Raw genomic sequence first — 13,155 nt, forward strand, 5'->3', positions numbered from 1 at the left:
CCAACAACAACAACAACAATAAATATATATATATATTTATATATATATATTTATATATAAATATATATATATTTATATATATAAATATATATATATAAATATATATATATAAATCTTAGCTCTCCAATAAAGTCAAATAAAGCCATTTTTTGCTCCTGTATTCATCCTGTATCCACCAAGACCTGATAATACCTAGTTCATGGTAATTACACAATAAATATGGAATGAGCACATTGTCATGCCCTCATACACACACTTCCAAACAATCAGCATAGTGCATTGCAGAGAGTAGAAATCTAATAAGTATTATTCAATAAATCAAATGCTCTTTGTGATAAAAGTTGTGTTGGCACTCGTACCCTAGAACTGCATATGCTTGTAAATTTTTCCTTTTGGGAAAAATACATTATCTTTGATTAAAAGTCATAATAACTCAGTGGCCATGTCCTCCATACTCTGGGAGTTTGTGTTCTTAGGAAACAGATAAAGTGACATGAATCAAACCAACTAAAACAACAGCAAAGCCTATATGGAAATTGGTAGTAAAAATTTGTAAGATAGTAAGAATTAAGGTATATGTTCTGGTGCATTGATAAGATAAAATATTACTTTACTATTCTAATTATAGTTCTGATGACCCACAAAAGTGAAAGACACTGTGACTAATGCCAAGTAATATCCAAAGTTCACAAACGTTTTTCCACTGTGGAAAAATAGAATGTTTATAGAAAAAGCAAATATGCAAAAATGGGAGAAAAATTATTTTGGATGGTGATATTTAAATTATTTTCCCTAAAAGTTCCCTTTAACTTTATTATGTAATTTTAAAAAAAATTGGTATAGTCAACAGTAACTTTTCTTCAGTATGGTTATGTTGTTTAAAAAGACCAAAACATAAAATTAAATTGCCTAATAACTAGCTATTGCTTCAGTATTTAACCCCAGGAGTCAGGCAACACCCAAATACGTCATAAGATATAAATCATAGGTACTTGTTACTCAGTGCAGAAACAGATTTAGATGAGAAGTAGCTAGGCCCAGCAAAGAAATCTCAGGAACTATGTAACTGGTGAGGGAATTACCCACTCAAGAAAACTATCAACTTGTGGGGAGCCACTCTGAATGACCCACGCCTTCCAGTCCTGAAGCAAGAAGCTCTGACCAATCACTACATTTGGTGGTGACTTGGGCATTGTCCCAGCTTGAAAAGTAAAAGGAATGACTTCAGATATAGGTGTCACCCTTGGGGTTGAGTTACACTCACCTGTCCCTTGTAACTCTACCCCTTCTGGTCTTTTTTAGATAGAACTTTTTTGGATAGAACAAGAGTCCCCCCAATAAAAGCCCATTTCCAAACATGCTTGCTCTCTCTCGCCAGCCTCTCATGACTTTCTCTTGCTCTCCTTTTTGGGGAGCCTGAGGCCGAGAGCGGAGAAGCCATCTTGAAACTGTTTAAAGGTAAAGTGTGTCCGCATTTTATTAAGTGTCCCTGGAATTTCATACGAGTGACCTTAAGTTCAGCTACCCGTGCACGTTGGGGGCAGTATCAACTAACAGACTGAACATCTCTAAACCAAAAAATCTAAAATCTGAAATGCTCCAAAAACTGAAACTTTTTGAGTTCTGATGTGACATTTACAAGGATTTCCAGCCTGACTCACATGATGAGACACAGTCTAAATGCAGGCACTAGAAACACTGTATAAAAATACCTTCAGGTTATGTTAAGGTGCATATAAAAAAAATGTGTTTAGACTTGAGTTCTATCCCCCAAATATCTCTTTATTATGTGTGCAAATGTTACAAAATCTGAAAAAAACCTGAAATCCAAAATGCTTCTGTTCCCAAATATGTCATCCAAGTGGTGCTCAACTTGGACAATTTCTGAGAGGGTTAAAGAAAGCTACAACTCTGCAGAAACACGCAAAAAAAGAGAGCAAGTAACAAAGGAATGTCTTCTAGGTTCTCTACCATCTTCTACCCACCTCAATTGTTACCTGATAGGGTCTGCAAACTGGTCCATGGGCCAAAAATGGCCCACTGTCTGATTCTACAAATAAAATATGGTTGAACCCAGCCACGCCCATTCATTTATGTATTGTCTATGCATGTTCTTACCCTACATTGATTTAAATAGTTGTTACAGACTGCAAGGCATGAAATATTTACTATTTGTATGTTTACAAAGAAGTATTCACCCTGTATCCACAGATACAAGGGGACTTATAAAGGGACACCCTATGTAGACGAGCTATTTCCTATTACTTTTTCTTCAAACATGCCAACATTGAAGACAGGGAGAAGCAGGCCCTAAAGCCTGCTCTGACTCCCTGGAGAATGCTGCTGGATAGGATGCAGGGCTTAGGATTTCTACTTTTATTCAACAAAAAGGGGAAGAGTTTACTTATCTTATTTAAATAACCCTGAATCATTCTAAATCAATACAAATAAGAATTTTGTACCCACAAGTTATTCTTGGTTTAATATCAAGGCAACTTCTTAAAAAGCTACTCTTTGGGGAAGAACTTTAGATTCCTCAAGTTATTTAATAACTATCACCCATAGCATTTCTCACAATGACACACCACAGCAAATATGTTATCTTATCCACTGATTTGAGACTGTAATACTTACTAACGATGTTTGGAGAATTATTTAAAAACAAGGTTTCTAGCATTCTAGAATTTGAAGCAAAAGAACAACACATAATCCCCACCCTTATTCTTTAAAGTTAAATAATAATAATAATGTTGTGGGAGGAAGAATAAAATGAAAGATGTTTAGAGCACCTTTGATGGAATCTAGGACATTAGACTTCATGAAGCTAATCTCTGTATGAACAATAATTGCTCCCAGCTTTGAAATCCCTCTGAATGGCTTTCCAAATATTGCCATCTGGTGGAATTTCAGTTAATTGTTTCTTTGTTCTGGAGAGCTCCTGGAGATGAACCTTTAAGGCATTATTAGACAGAGACAGAGTATACCAGTGGGAAATAACTGAAGGTCAAATGATTGTCTCCCAAAGACAAATCCCAAACTGGAAAAAAAAGGGGGGGGGGCTTTCTGGGTCTTCATCCCTGACACAAGATGATCTCCTCAGGTAACAAAGCGGTTGCCTTGCTGTTCAGTAAAATCAAGTAAAACTCATTTTTTCATTAATACTTAGAAATATCATGAGGTCATTTTGACTGTATCTTGATATTCTTCCCCTCTGATTATCACCAATAAGATCTCCAAAATTAAACTTTAATTTGCTTGACCATTTTTTAAGAGGAATTGCTAATAGTGGTTAATTAGCCCTTCGTATAGTTGCGAAGTGGAATATAGTTTGAAAAATAGTATTTAAGTGGGGCATATTTACTCAAATATTGGCTGTATTTGTATGCCAGAAACTTGAAAATAAATGTTATGTAGGCAATAATACTACTGGCTTTAATTTAACCTTCAAACAAGGAGTCATGCAAAATAATTTATATTCAAACCTTACCTTGAGCATCCAGGCGCTCTCCCTGGCTGTCGAGATGAACGGTTCCTCTGGGAAATGGGACACTGGGATAGTAAAAATGCAAGGAATAAGAGAAATCATTTAATATGATAAAAACATAGGAACAGAGTTATAATTCAGTTCATTGGGTGTGGCTAGCAATGGAAAAGAACATTACAGAAAAAACACACCCCAAATATCCAAAGTCCATTGATTTTATCATATAAAAGCAATTAAGTTGTCAAACAATAGAATTATTTTCACAACCTACATTAGATCAATTCTTAGGTTGACTTAATGATAGTTTGTGAAGATTTAGTGTAATGTAAGTCTTACGAGAGAAATTTCATATATGTGTGTGTGTGTGTGTGTGTGTGTATAAATATATATTTAACCTTCAACACTCCCACCCCAAAGTCTGAGGTGAGGTGCTGAAACTCACATTAGCAGATAACCCAGAAAGCAGTGCCTCTAGTGAGATATCAAATGTCAACATCAGAGTATTGCCTTCCCCAAACTTAATTTGCAGGTTTTATATTTAGTATCAATATGGGCTTGATCTGGTCAAAAAAAAAATCTTGTTTTATTTTGACAGGATAAGCATTAAAAACAATTGTCAGGATCTAACTTCAAAATAAACATACAGACAGAAAATTTACTTTCTTTATATGAACGATTTCTCTCCAAAAAATGTTCTGGGGGCTGGGGATTTAGCTCAAGCAATAGTGTGCTCGCCTGGCATGCGCGGGGCGCAGGTTCGATCCTCAGCACCACATAAAAACAAAGATGTTGTGTCCACCGGAAAAAACTAAAAAATAAATATTAAAAAATTCTCTTTTTTAAAAAATCTTCTGACTTAATGATAAAAGTGATGAAAGAAAAATGTAATTCTGGAGGCTGAGAAATGCAGGAGCTCTATACTTTGAGGGTCTAGTGTTAGGAAAGGTGGATGGTTACCAGAGAGGCTGCTTATGGTCCAATCAGATGCTGCTAAAAATGACCTGATATGCATATGTGCATGAGCCTTAACTGTCTTTCCCACCACCCCAAGAGACAAATTAGAAATGATCCCTTCCCACCTTCCACCTGAGCCCTCATCCTGCACATTGTGCTTCTGTATTTTCTGTCTACGACCATTTGAGAAATGCCTTATATAGTTTAAAATCAGTTATAAAAATAAAATCTCTGTGGCAGAGCTATATGTGATTAATCCTAGACAAAGTTCTGGAAATGTTGCTGGGAGAAGTTTTTTTTTTTTTTTTAAGGGAAGTAGGAGGCATTTTATATATTTTTTTAATAAGGGAAAGAAGAGATGGTTAAAACAACAACAACAAAAGGTTAAGTGTTGAGAGAATAAAAGTAAAGGTGACACATAACCCACTTGAATCAAAGTGTGAAATATGATATATCAAGAAATTTGTAATGTTTTGAACAACCAACAATAAAAAATTTTTTAAAAAAAGTAAAGGTGACAGCTGAATTGTTAATGTTATACAGATTGAGCATCCCTAATTCAAAAGCCCCAAATCCAAAAAGCTCCAAAATACAGAACTCTGAGGGCTGACATGATACCACAGTGAAATTTACATACCATAAAACTTTAATGCACACAATTTTATTTAAAATATTGTATAAAATTAACCTTGGGCTATGTGTATAAGGTATATGTGAAGTACAAATGAATTTCATGTTTAGATTTGGGTCCTATTGCTAAAATATCTCATTATGTATATGAAGATATTCCAAATATTCCAAATAATTTTAAATTTCAAACACCTGTTTCCAAACATTTTAGATGAAGGATCCTCAACCTGTAAGTATTTAAGGAACTCAGAAATAATTTATATATCTTGACTTGTTTAGAGACCAGAAGATTTAACACAAATGGTTCTAAGAAGTAAATTTATAAAAACTAACTCCATTTTTTTAAATTTAGACAAAACAGGTAGAATTTCTTTATACATTTTATACCAGAATTTAATTTTATGGGCATTTCATATCTTCCCAAAATTTAATGGTATCTGATAAACTAAAAATTAGATTTCAAAAACTCAGTTCCCATCCATATGAGTTTCTAGTCTGAAGTGTTCCAATCTTTCAGAAATTTTAACTGAATGAATCTGCCTTCTTTAAGTTGTACCCAGAAGTTATGTTACTACACCAAGTATAGGCCAATTAGGAGTATGAGGTTCCTAGATTTTCAATAAACCAGATAATTAACCCTTAGAAGATTTAGGCTTTTCTGTATGCAGTTACCCTTTGTTTTCTCACAATAGCCTATAGCTAATTTTTCAGCAACTGCAATGGATATATTTGGAGAAGAGCTAGATCATTTATGGAACATCTTTTGCACCAGTCATTGCATATACTTAACTTAATCCTTAAAGCCATCTTATTACAAAAATCACAACATCATTCCTTATAGAAATAGAGCAATCATGAAATTCATTGGGAAAAATACTCTTATTTTACCAGAATATTATATATATCTATTATACCCAGAATAGCCAAAGCAATCCTTAGCAAGAAGAGTGAAGCAGGAGGCATCATAATACCAGAACTTAAACTACTACAAAGCTATAGTAACAAAAATGGCATGGTATTAGCTCCAAAATAGACATGTAGACCAATGGTACAGAATAGAAAACACAGAGACAAACCCACATAAATAGTTATTTCATACCAGACAAAGGCACTAAAAACATACATTGGAGAAATAGCCTCTTCCTCAAATGGTGCTGGGAGAACTGGAAATCCATATGTGATAAAATGAAACTAAACCCATCTCTCTCACTACGCACAAAACTCAACTCAAAGTGAGTCAAGGACCTAGGAATTAGACCAGAGACCCTGTGCCTAATAGAGGAAAAAGTAGGCCCAAATCTTCTTCATGTCGGATTAGACTCCTAAAACGCAAGAAATAAAAATCAAGAATCAAGAAATGAGATGGATTCAAACTAAGAAGCTTCTTCTCAGCAAAAGAAACAATCAATGAGGTGAACAGAAAGTCTACATTTTAAGAGCAAATTTTTGCCACACGCATGTCAGATAGAGCACCAATCTCCAAGATATATAAAGAACTCAAAAAACTTAACACCAAAAAAAAAAAAACAACCCAGTCAATAAATGGGCTAAGGAGCTGAACGGACTCTTCTCAGGAGATATACATTCGATTATCAAATGTATGAAAAAATGTTCAACATCTCTAGTAATTAGAGAAATGCAAATTAAAACTACTCTAAGATTTCATCTCACGCCATTCATCTCAGTCAGAACGGCAGTTATCAAGAAAACAAGCAAGAAAAATTGTTGGCGAGGATCTGGGGGAAAAGCTACACTCATACATTGCTGGTGGGACTGTAAATTGGTACAACCACTCTGGAAAGCAGTATAGTGATGCCTCAGAAAACTTGGAATGGAACCACCATTTGACCCATCTATCCCACTCCTTGGTCTATACCTAAAGGACTTAAAATCAGCGTACCATAGTAACACAGCCACATCAATGTTCATAGCAGCTCAATTCACAATAGCTAAACTGTGGAAGCAACCTAAATGCCCTTCAACAGATGAATGGATAAAGAAACGGTGGTATATGTATGCAATGGAATATTGCTCAGCATTAAAGGAGAATAAAATCATGGCATTTGCAGGTAAATGGATGGAGTTGAAGAATATCATGCTAAGTGAAGTAAGCCAATCCCCCAAACCAAAGGCTGAATGCTTTCTCTGATAAGCAGATGCTGATCCATAATGGCTGGGCGGGGCATGGGAAAAAATGGAGGAACTTTGGGCAAAGGGGTAAGAAGAGAGGGGAGGGTTATGGGGCAGGAAATGGTGGAATGAGATGAACATTATTACCCTAGGTACATGTATGGCTGCACATATGGTCTGTCACTACATCATGTACAATCAGAGAAATGAAAAGTTGTGCTGCAATTGTGTACAATGAATCAAAATGCATTCTGCTGTTCTATATCCCTAATTAAAATAAATAAAAATTTTAAAAACCCATCTTCTTATAAATGAAGAACCTGAGCATCTGAGAAATGGAGCAATTTACCCATATCATGCAGCTAGAAAGTGACAGGCTTTAACTAAGTCTCAGACCCTAGCACTTGCTCTGTTGGCCACATCATGCCACCTTTGCAAGAATGGAAGTCTAGGCTTCCCATTCAGCCTTTTACAGATGGTAGTGGGTGGGGTTGGGGGAGGCAGTAGTTTTCTTCCTGTGGTGCTTGGCAGAAATACAGCAACTATTATCTGTAAATCTGACCCTTTGATATAAAAATTAACTGAAAATGAATCATGACCTAAATGTAAACTATAAAATTATAATGTTTTAGAAAACAACAAAATAAAGAGAAAAATCTTTGGAATCCAGGGCACAGCAAAGTGTTTTTCATACCCAGAACATAATCTGTAAAAGGGGAAACTGATAAATTGGATTTCCTTCAAGATTAAGAACTTTTGCCCAAGTGAAGTAATATGAATACAAAATAGAGACTAGGAGAAAATAGTTTCAAATGACATTTAAAAAAATAATTGTTTTAGGATATGCAGATAGCAGATAAATACATAAAATGACATTCAACAGCATTAAATATTAGGTCAATGAAAGTTGAAACTACTGTTAAGACATCACTATATTTATCAAAATAGATTAAAAAATAGTAACACCACAAAATGCTGATAAAGATTCAATGAAACTATATAACTCACATCTTGCTTGTGAGAATGTAAAACAGTACAGCTACTTTGAAAAACAGTGTGGTGCTTTCTAAAGACAAAACCAAAAAAACCTGAATATTCAATTGCTTCATGAATGTATTATGCCATATCTTGGGAAGAGGTTATTGGTTCCTCATAAAAGAATGAGTTTGGCCTATGTTTGTGTGTCTGTCTTAGACAGACAGACAGACACACACACACACACACACACACACGATCTCTCATCCTTCTGCTCTCTACCAGAGATTATGCAGCACCAAGGTCCTTGCCAGGTGTGGGCTCCTGAATCTTGGGCTTCTTTGCTTCCAGAACCATGTGAAATAAATCTCCAGTCTCAGGTATTGTTAGGACAGCACAAAATGAACTAAGACACATGGAATACCACTCTAATAAAATGGCTTCAACTCCTGCCCCCTTTCATTTTCCAACCACCATATTTTGGAGTGATTTATTAAGCCAGAACAGGTTACTCATATCAATTTTGATACCTGAAAGTGAGAACTGCCATTGCAAAGACCGAAAACATGGTGACGATTTTGAAATTGAGCAGTGGATATCAAGGAGAATGTTAGTGACCACTTAAAGTGCCTTGAAATGCTATGGGTGAAATTTTAGGCTTCAACTATTGATAGGAACAACAATCTGGATGCACCTCCAGAGAATTATGCTGTGTGAACAAAGCCAATCCCCAAAGGTTATATATTATACATTCTTGCAACAAGAAACTATAGAAATGCATCACAGATAAGTGGTGTCCAGGGGACAAAGAGGGTGAGGCTGGAGGAAGTGAGCATGGTTATATAAGGGTTCCTCATGGTGATGGAAACAGTTCGACCCTTAAATGTATCAGTGTCAATATACTGATTGTGAATTTGTATTATAGTTTTGTAAGAGATTACCATGGTGATGGTGGGAGATGCTGGATAAAGAATATATAGGCTCTTAATATTTCTCATAACTACATATTAATATACATGTTAATGTAATAATTTTTTTAAAAAATCAAGAGATTGCATACCTACTAGAATTGAGAAAGATACTGCATTTCTATTTTCTTATTTTTTTTCCCAGACAAAAACAAAAACCCCAGGGCAGTGGACAAGACAGGATCAGGAACTTGTTCCACTGTTGCACACATTCAAGGAAAAATATCTTAACCTGAGATTTTAGCAATCAGAAATTACTGTCAACAATGACTGCACAGCACTGTCCAATCTGACCTATCTTGGAATCTTCTCTGCTGGAATAATTTTTCTCCTGTATTTACCGCACCCCCCCTTCCTCAAAATTCAAAATACTGATTCAAATTCAAAGTCAGAAATTTGATACACCCTGCATTTTTTTAAACAAAAAATTGTCAGGTTCACACTACCCAGAAATTTCCATAATTTACACATTTTATTTGCACAGAAATAGAATTTTCTCCTTTAAGGTTTTTTATTTTAACAAAAATAAAAACTGTAACACACATAAATAAGGACATAACCTTTAACACCAACGCAACAAGAGGAGTCTGCATAGTGTCCCTTCATGCTGATTTGTAATCTTTTGCTGTTTTGAGCATTAGGCAGCTCCTCAGAGATGAGCTGCCATAAGCCAGCTGCTTTTTATGACTCGTTTTTGTTTTCATTGAAAAGACCAAATATCTTTATTATGATAAGAGTCAGGACATGTTTGAAGTCTTTGATGAAGCACAATCTTTTTCTACAAAAGTCCATCCTCTAAAAAATTTCAAATTCTCTATGAACAAATCCAGAATTCTTGCATCCCATGTCCAAGGCACTGAAGCTGGATACCTGCCCTAGCTAGAGAGTCCCTCCAAAGTGATTGTTCCTTCTATGTCTAGCCATAAAAACCACAGGGTCATAAAAGATATATCAGAATGAAAAAAATGGTGATAAAAATATTTCTAGTCCTGCTATGCTATTGAAAGAACATCTCAGTCTGGCTTCACTGAGGCGTAGCTAGGTGACAAGGTTTCTAATCAATACAAGGTTAGAGCTCGGTCTTCACAAAGGGACAGCATTACCACCTCCCCAACCCTTCACAGAAGGGAGCACTGCTGGCCCTGTGCCTGGTTTGCCTCTCAGGAGTTAACTATCTTTGGATGTTCAAAATGAGCTGAATTCTGAAGTCCAAACTCCTCATGGTATTGGACTGCTCCAGTTGTAGATCATATTCTATAACGTGGGAGGTCTGGGCTTTCTAGGAATAAATCTGCTTATGGGCATTAACAGAAGGTTGTGGGCTATTAATCCTGAAGCTGATCCTACTCACATCAGCCATCAAGAAAGCCCTGCCTCCAGCTCTCTGTGTCAATTAGTGGTGTTGGGTTGGGCTCCCGGCCTTCCCCAGGGGCAGCGGAAGGACACCCAGGGCCTGGCTGCCGGGAAGCATGGAGCTGAGCGCACACCAGGGAAACCAAAGCCAGCTGAGAGTATCTGGCAGGCAAACGAGGTCAAGTTACACTGAATCTTGGATATTGAGTCTGGTATGACTCATTCTCCTTAAGAAAGACAAATTACCAAATGACACGTGTTGTATATTTAAGGGCTTTTAAAAAACTGCTTGCTGATAAAAGGATTTGGGTGATATATGTTGAGAATGATAATTATGTTATAAACTTACCATTGTGTGATCTGGGTTTCTGTAAATATATAAGATAATCCCAAGAAACTACCTAAAATGATATCTACAATAAAAAATAAATTAAGTTCTTTTTCTATAAGCATGGCTTAACCCTCTTTTCTTGGAATCCTCATTTATCTATCTTCTACTTCTCATGTGAACCAGAATCAAAATAATTTTTAATATTGCCCCCCCGCCCTTTTGTGTGTGGTGCTGAGGACTGAACCCAGGGTCTTACACATGGTAGGGAAGGATCTACCACTGAGCTGTCTCTGTAACCTCAAGATTGCCCTTTCTAATATTAAGAAAAAAGTGTAATGTTAAACATAAAAGATTCTTTTTTAAAAAATGACATGAGGCAAACTACATATAATACCATGTACATTATATTTCTGTGGACTTTAAAAATACATCATGCTTAGCCTTTTATCCATTTTTAACCATGTGTCTTTGAAAATAGTGCAGGAGAAATAGAATAGTCCTTTCCTTGTGTGTGATTGATATTGAAATGTAGCAGAATGCTTATGTAGCAGGAAAGTAGTACAGAGAGGTTCAATTTCAGGTTCAATTTCAGAGCTCAGGATTCAAATTTAGTGTTTGGGTCAGAGTAGAAACTAAAACCTTGCTGTCCATGTGTCCTGTCTTGGTAGTCTGTTATTCCTTTGGCCATACGAAGAAGGAACACAGTAACATACTAAAAAGGTGAAAATAAAGTTTTGACTATGGTAAGAAGGTTTTAGGGCACTGTGTTGAGGGTGGCTATGACCTCATGACCTCCCTCAAAAGACAGATGACCCTCCTCCTTTAGTGTTATGCTCTGTGAAAATCATTTCATACTCTTATTTATCATCTTCAGCAGTCTACTGAAAGTGTATTAAGTGGACTGAACTCGTAAAAAAGGCGTAGGCATGTTTGCATAGCTTTTGCCTGTTTGAGCCACATGATGACCCCAGAACTCTGATGTAACAAGTGACATTGCTTTTGTGGTCCCTGCTAAGAGCTTTACCACTTCTGAAAGGTTTGGGGGGTGGGAATCAACACATTATTGGAAATCTGATTAAGATAACCAATTTAAAAATATTTATTCAATGTTTTTCTTTCCATAATTATGTATGACTGTTGTTCTGAACTTTGTAGACTTCTTGTGTATATATATCAGCTCACGCAGATCTCAAAATTTTGATTCTTTTGCTACTTCTATTAGAGGTTTGCTCTCCTTGTGTTTCTGTTATGATTTTTCCTTAGGAACTCTCACGGGTACCGAGTTGCAGATCCATACCTTGAATTCAGAAATTTTCAAACCTTTTTTCATCATTTTCTCTCTTACCCACCCCCCTTTTTAATGCCTTCCCCCTTGTCATCCCACTCTCAGGAAATGAAATGTCAAGGAATGAGATTTTTATCTGTTAGGATGGAGCTTTGGAGGGCCGCAAACCATTGCAATAGCCACTTTTCATCCCCATCTGGATGTGCATGCTCTAATCCTGCAGGACAAACCAGCATCATTGAGCACCTCCTACAAGTCAGGCACTGTTCTAAGAGGTAAAGATCCAGACATGAATAGCACAGGCCTTCCTACACAGCAAGCTGTAAAACGATTTTCTGTACAACTCCACAAAATAAAGAGGATTATCAATCCCCCCCTTTAGGTGAAAAAACTGAGGCTCAGGGAGATCATTCAGTTAGCGAAGAACAGAACTGGGACCCAGACACTGATCTTCCAATTCCAAATCACATGCTCTTCCTATAAATCCATTCTGAAAAAAATTGGGGAAATACTTCAACATAGAGGTCCAAAGACTTCCTGAATAAGATCCCTAGAGCTCAGGAAATAAAGGAAAGAATAAATGGGATGGCATCCAATTAAAAAGCTTCTGCATAGCAAAGGAAAGAATTAACAGAGTAAAGAGAAAAAAAAACCCCAACAGAACAGGAGAAAATCTTTGCCAGAAGAGAACTCCAACCAAAGATTAATATCCAGACTATATAAAGAACCCAGAAAACTCAATATGTTAAAAAAAAAAAAGATAAATGGGCAAAAGAACTGAACAGACATTTCTCAAAAGAGGAAGTACAAATGACCAATGATTGTGTGAAAAGCATTTTCAGTGACTTTAGCCATCAGGGAAATGCAACTCGAAACAACACCAGGAATCCATCTCACTCCAGTGAAAGTGGAAAGCATATAAAGAATATGATAACAATAAATGCTGGCAAGGGATGTAGCGTAAAAGGAACTCACACTCTGTTGCTGGGAATGTCGATCAGCATAGTAACAATGGAAATCAGTATGGAGATTCCTCCAAAAGCTA

The 13,155-nt window shown here is 36.3% G+C and overlaps 1 protein-coding gene across 2 annotated transcripts in view; it reads right to left on the bottom strand.

Annotated features, from left to right (window-relative positions):
* Mapre2 (microtubule associated protein RP/EB family member 2) overlaps positions 1-13,155 on the bottom strand; it is a 159,560-nt gene that overhangs the window by 128,805 nt on the left and 17,600 nt on the right. For both annotated transcript variants that reach the window (XM_015482443.2, XM_048806339.1), the window contains exon 2: positions 3,488-3,549. Coding sequence is in view for 1 of the 2 variants with exons in the window: in XM_048806339.1 (XP_048662296.1) it covers positions 3,488-3,549 (62 nt within the window). In the remaining variant the exon portion in view is untranslated. The remainder of the gene's footprint in view (positions 1-3,487; positions 3,550-13,155) is intronic.

This window comes from Marmota marmota, unplaced genomic scaffold (genome assembly GCF_001458135.2).
Source record: "Marmota marmota marmota unplaced genomic scaffold, marMar, whole genome shotgun sequence".
Classification (NCBI taxonomy): Eukaryota; Metazoa; Chordata; class Mammalia; order Rodentia; family Sciuridae; genus Marmota; species Marmota marmota.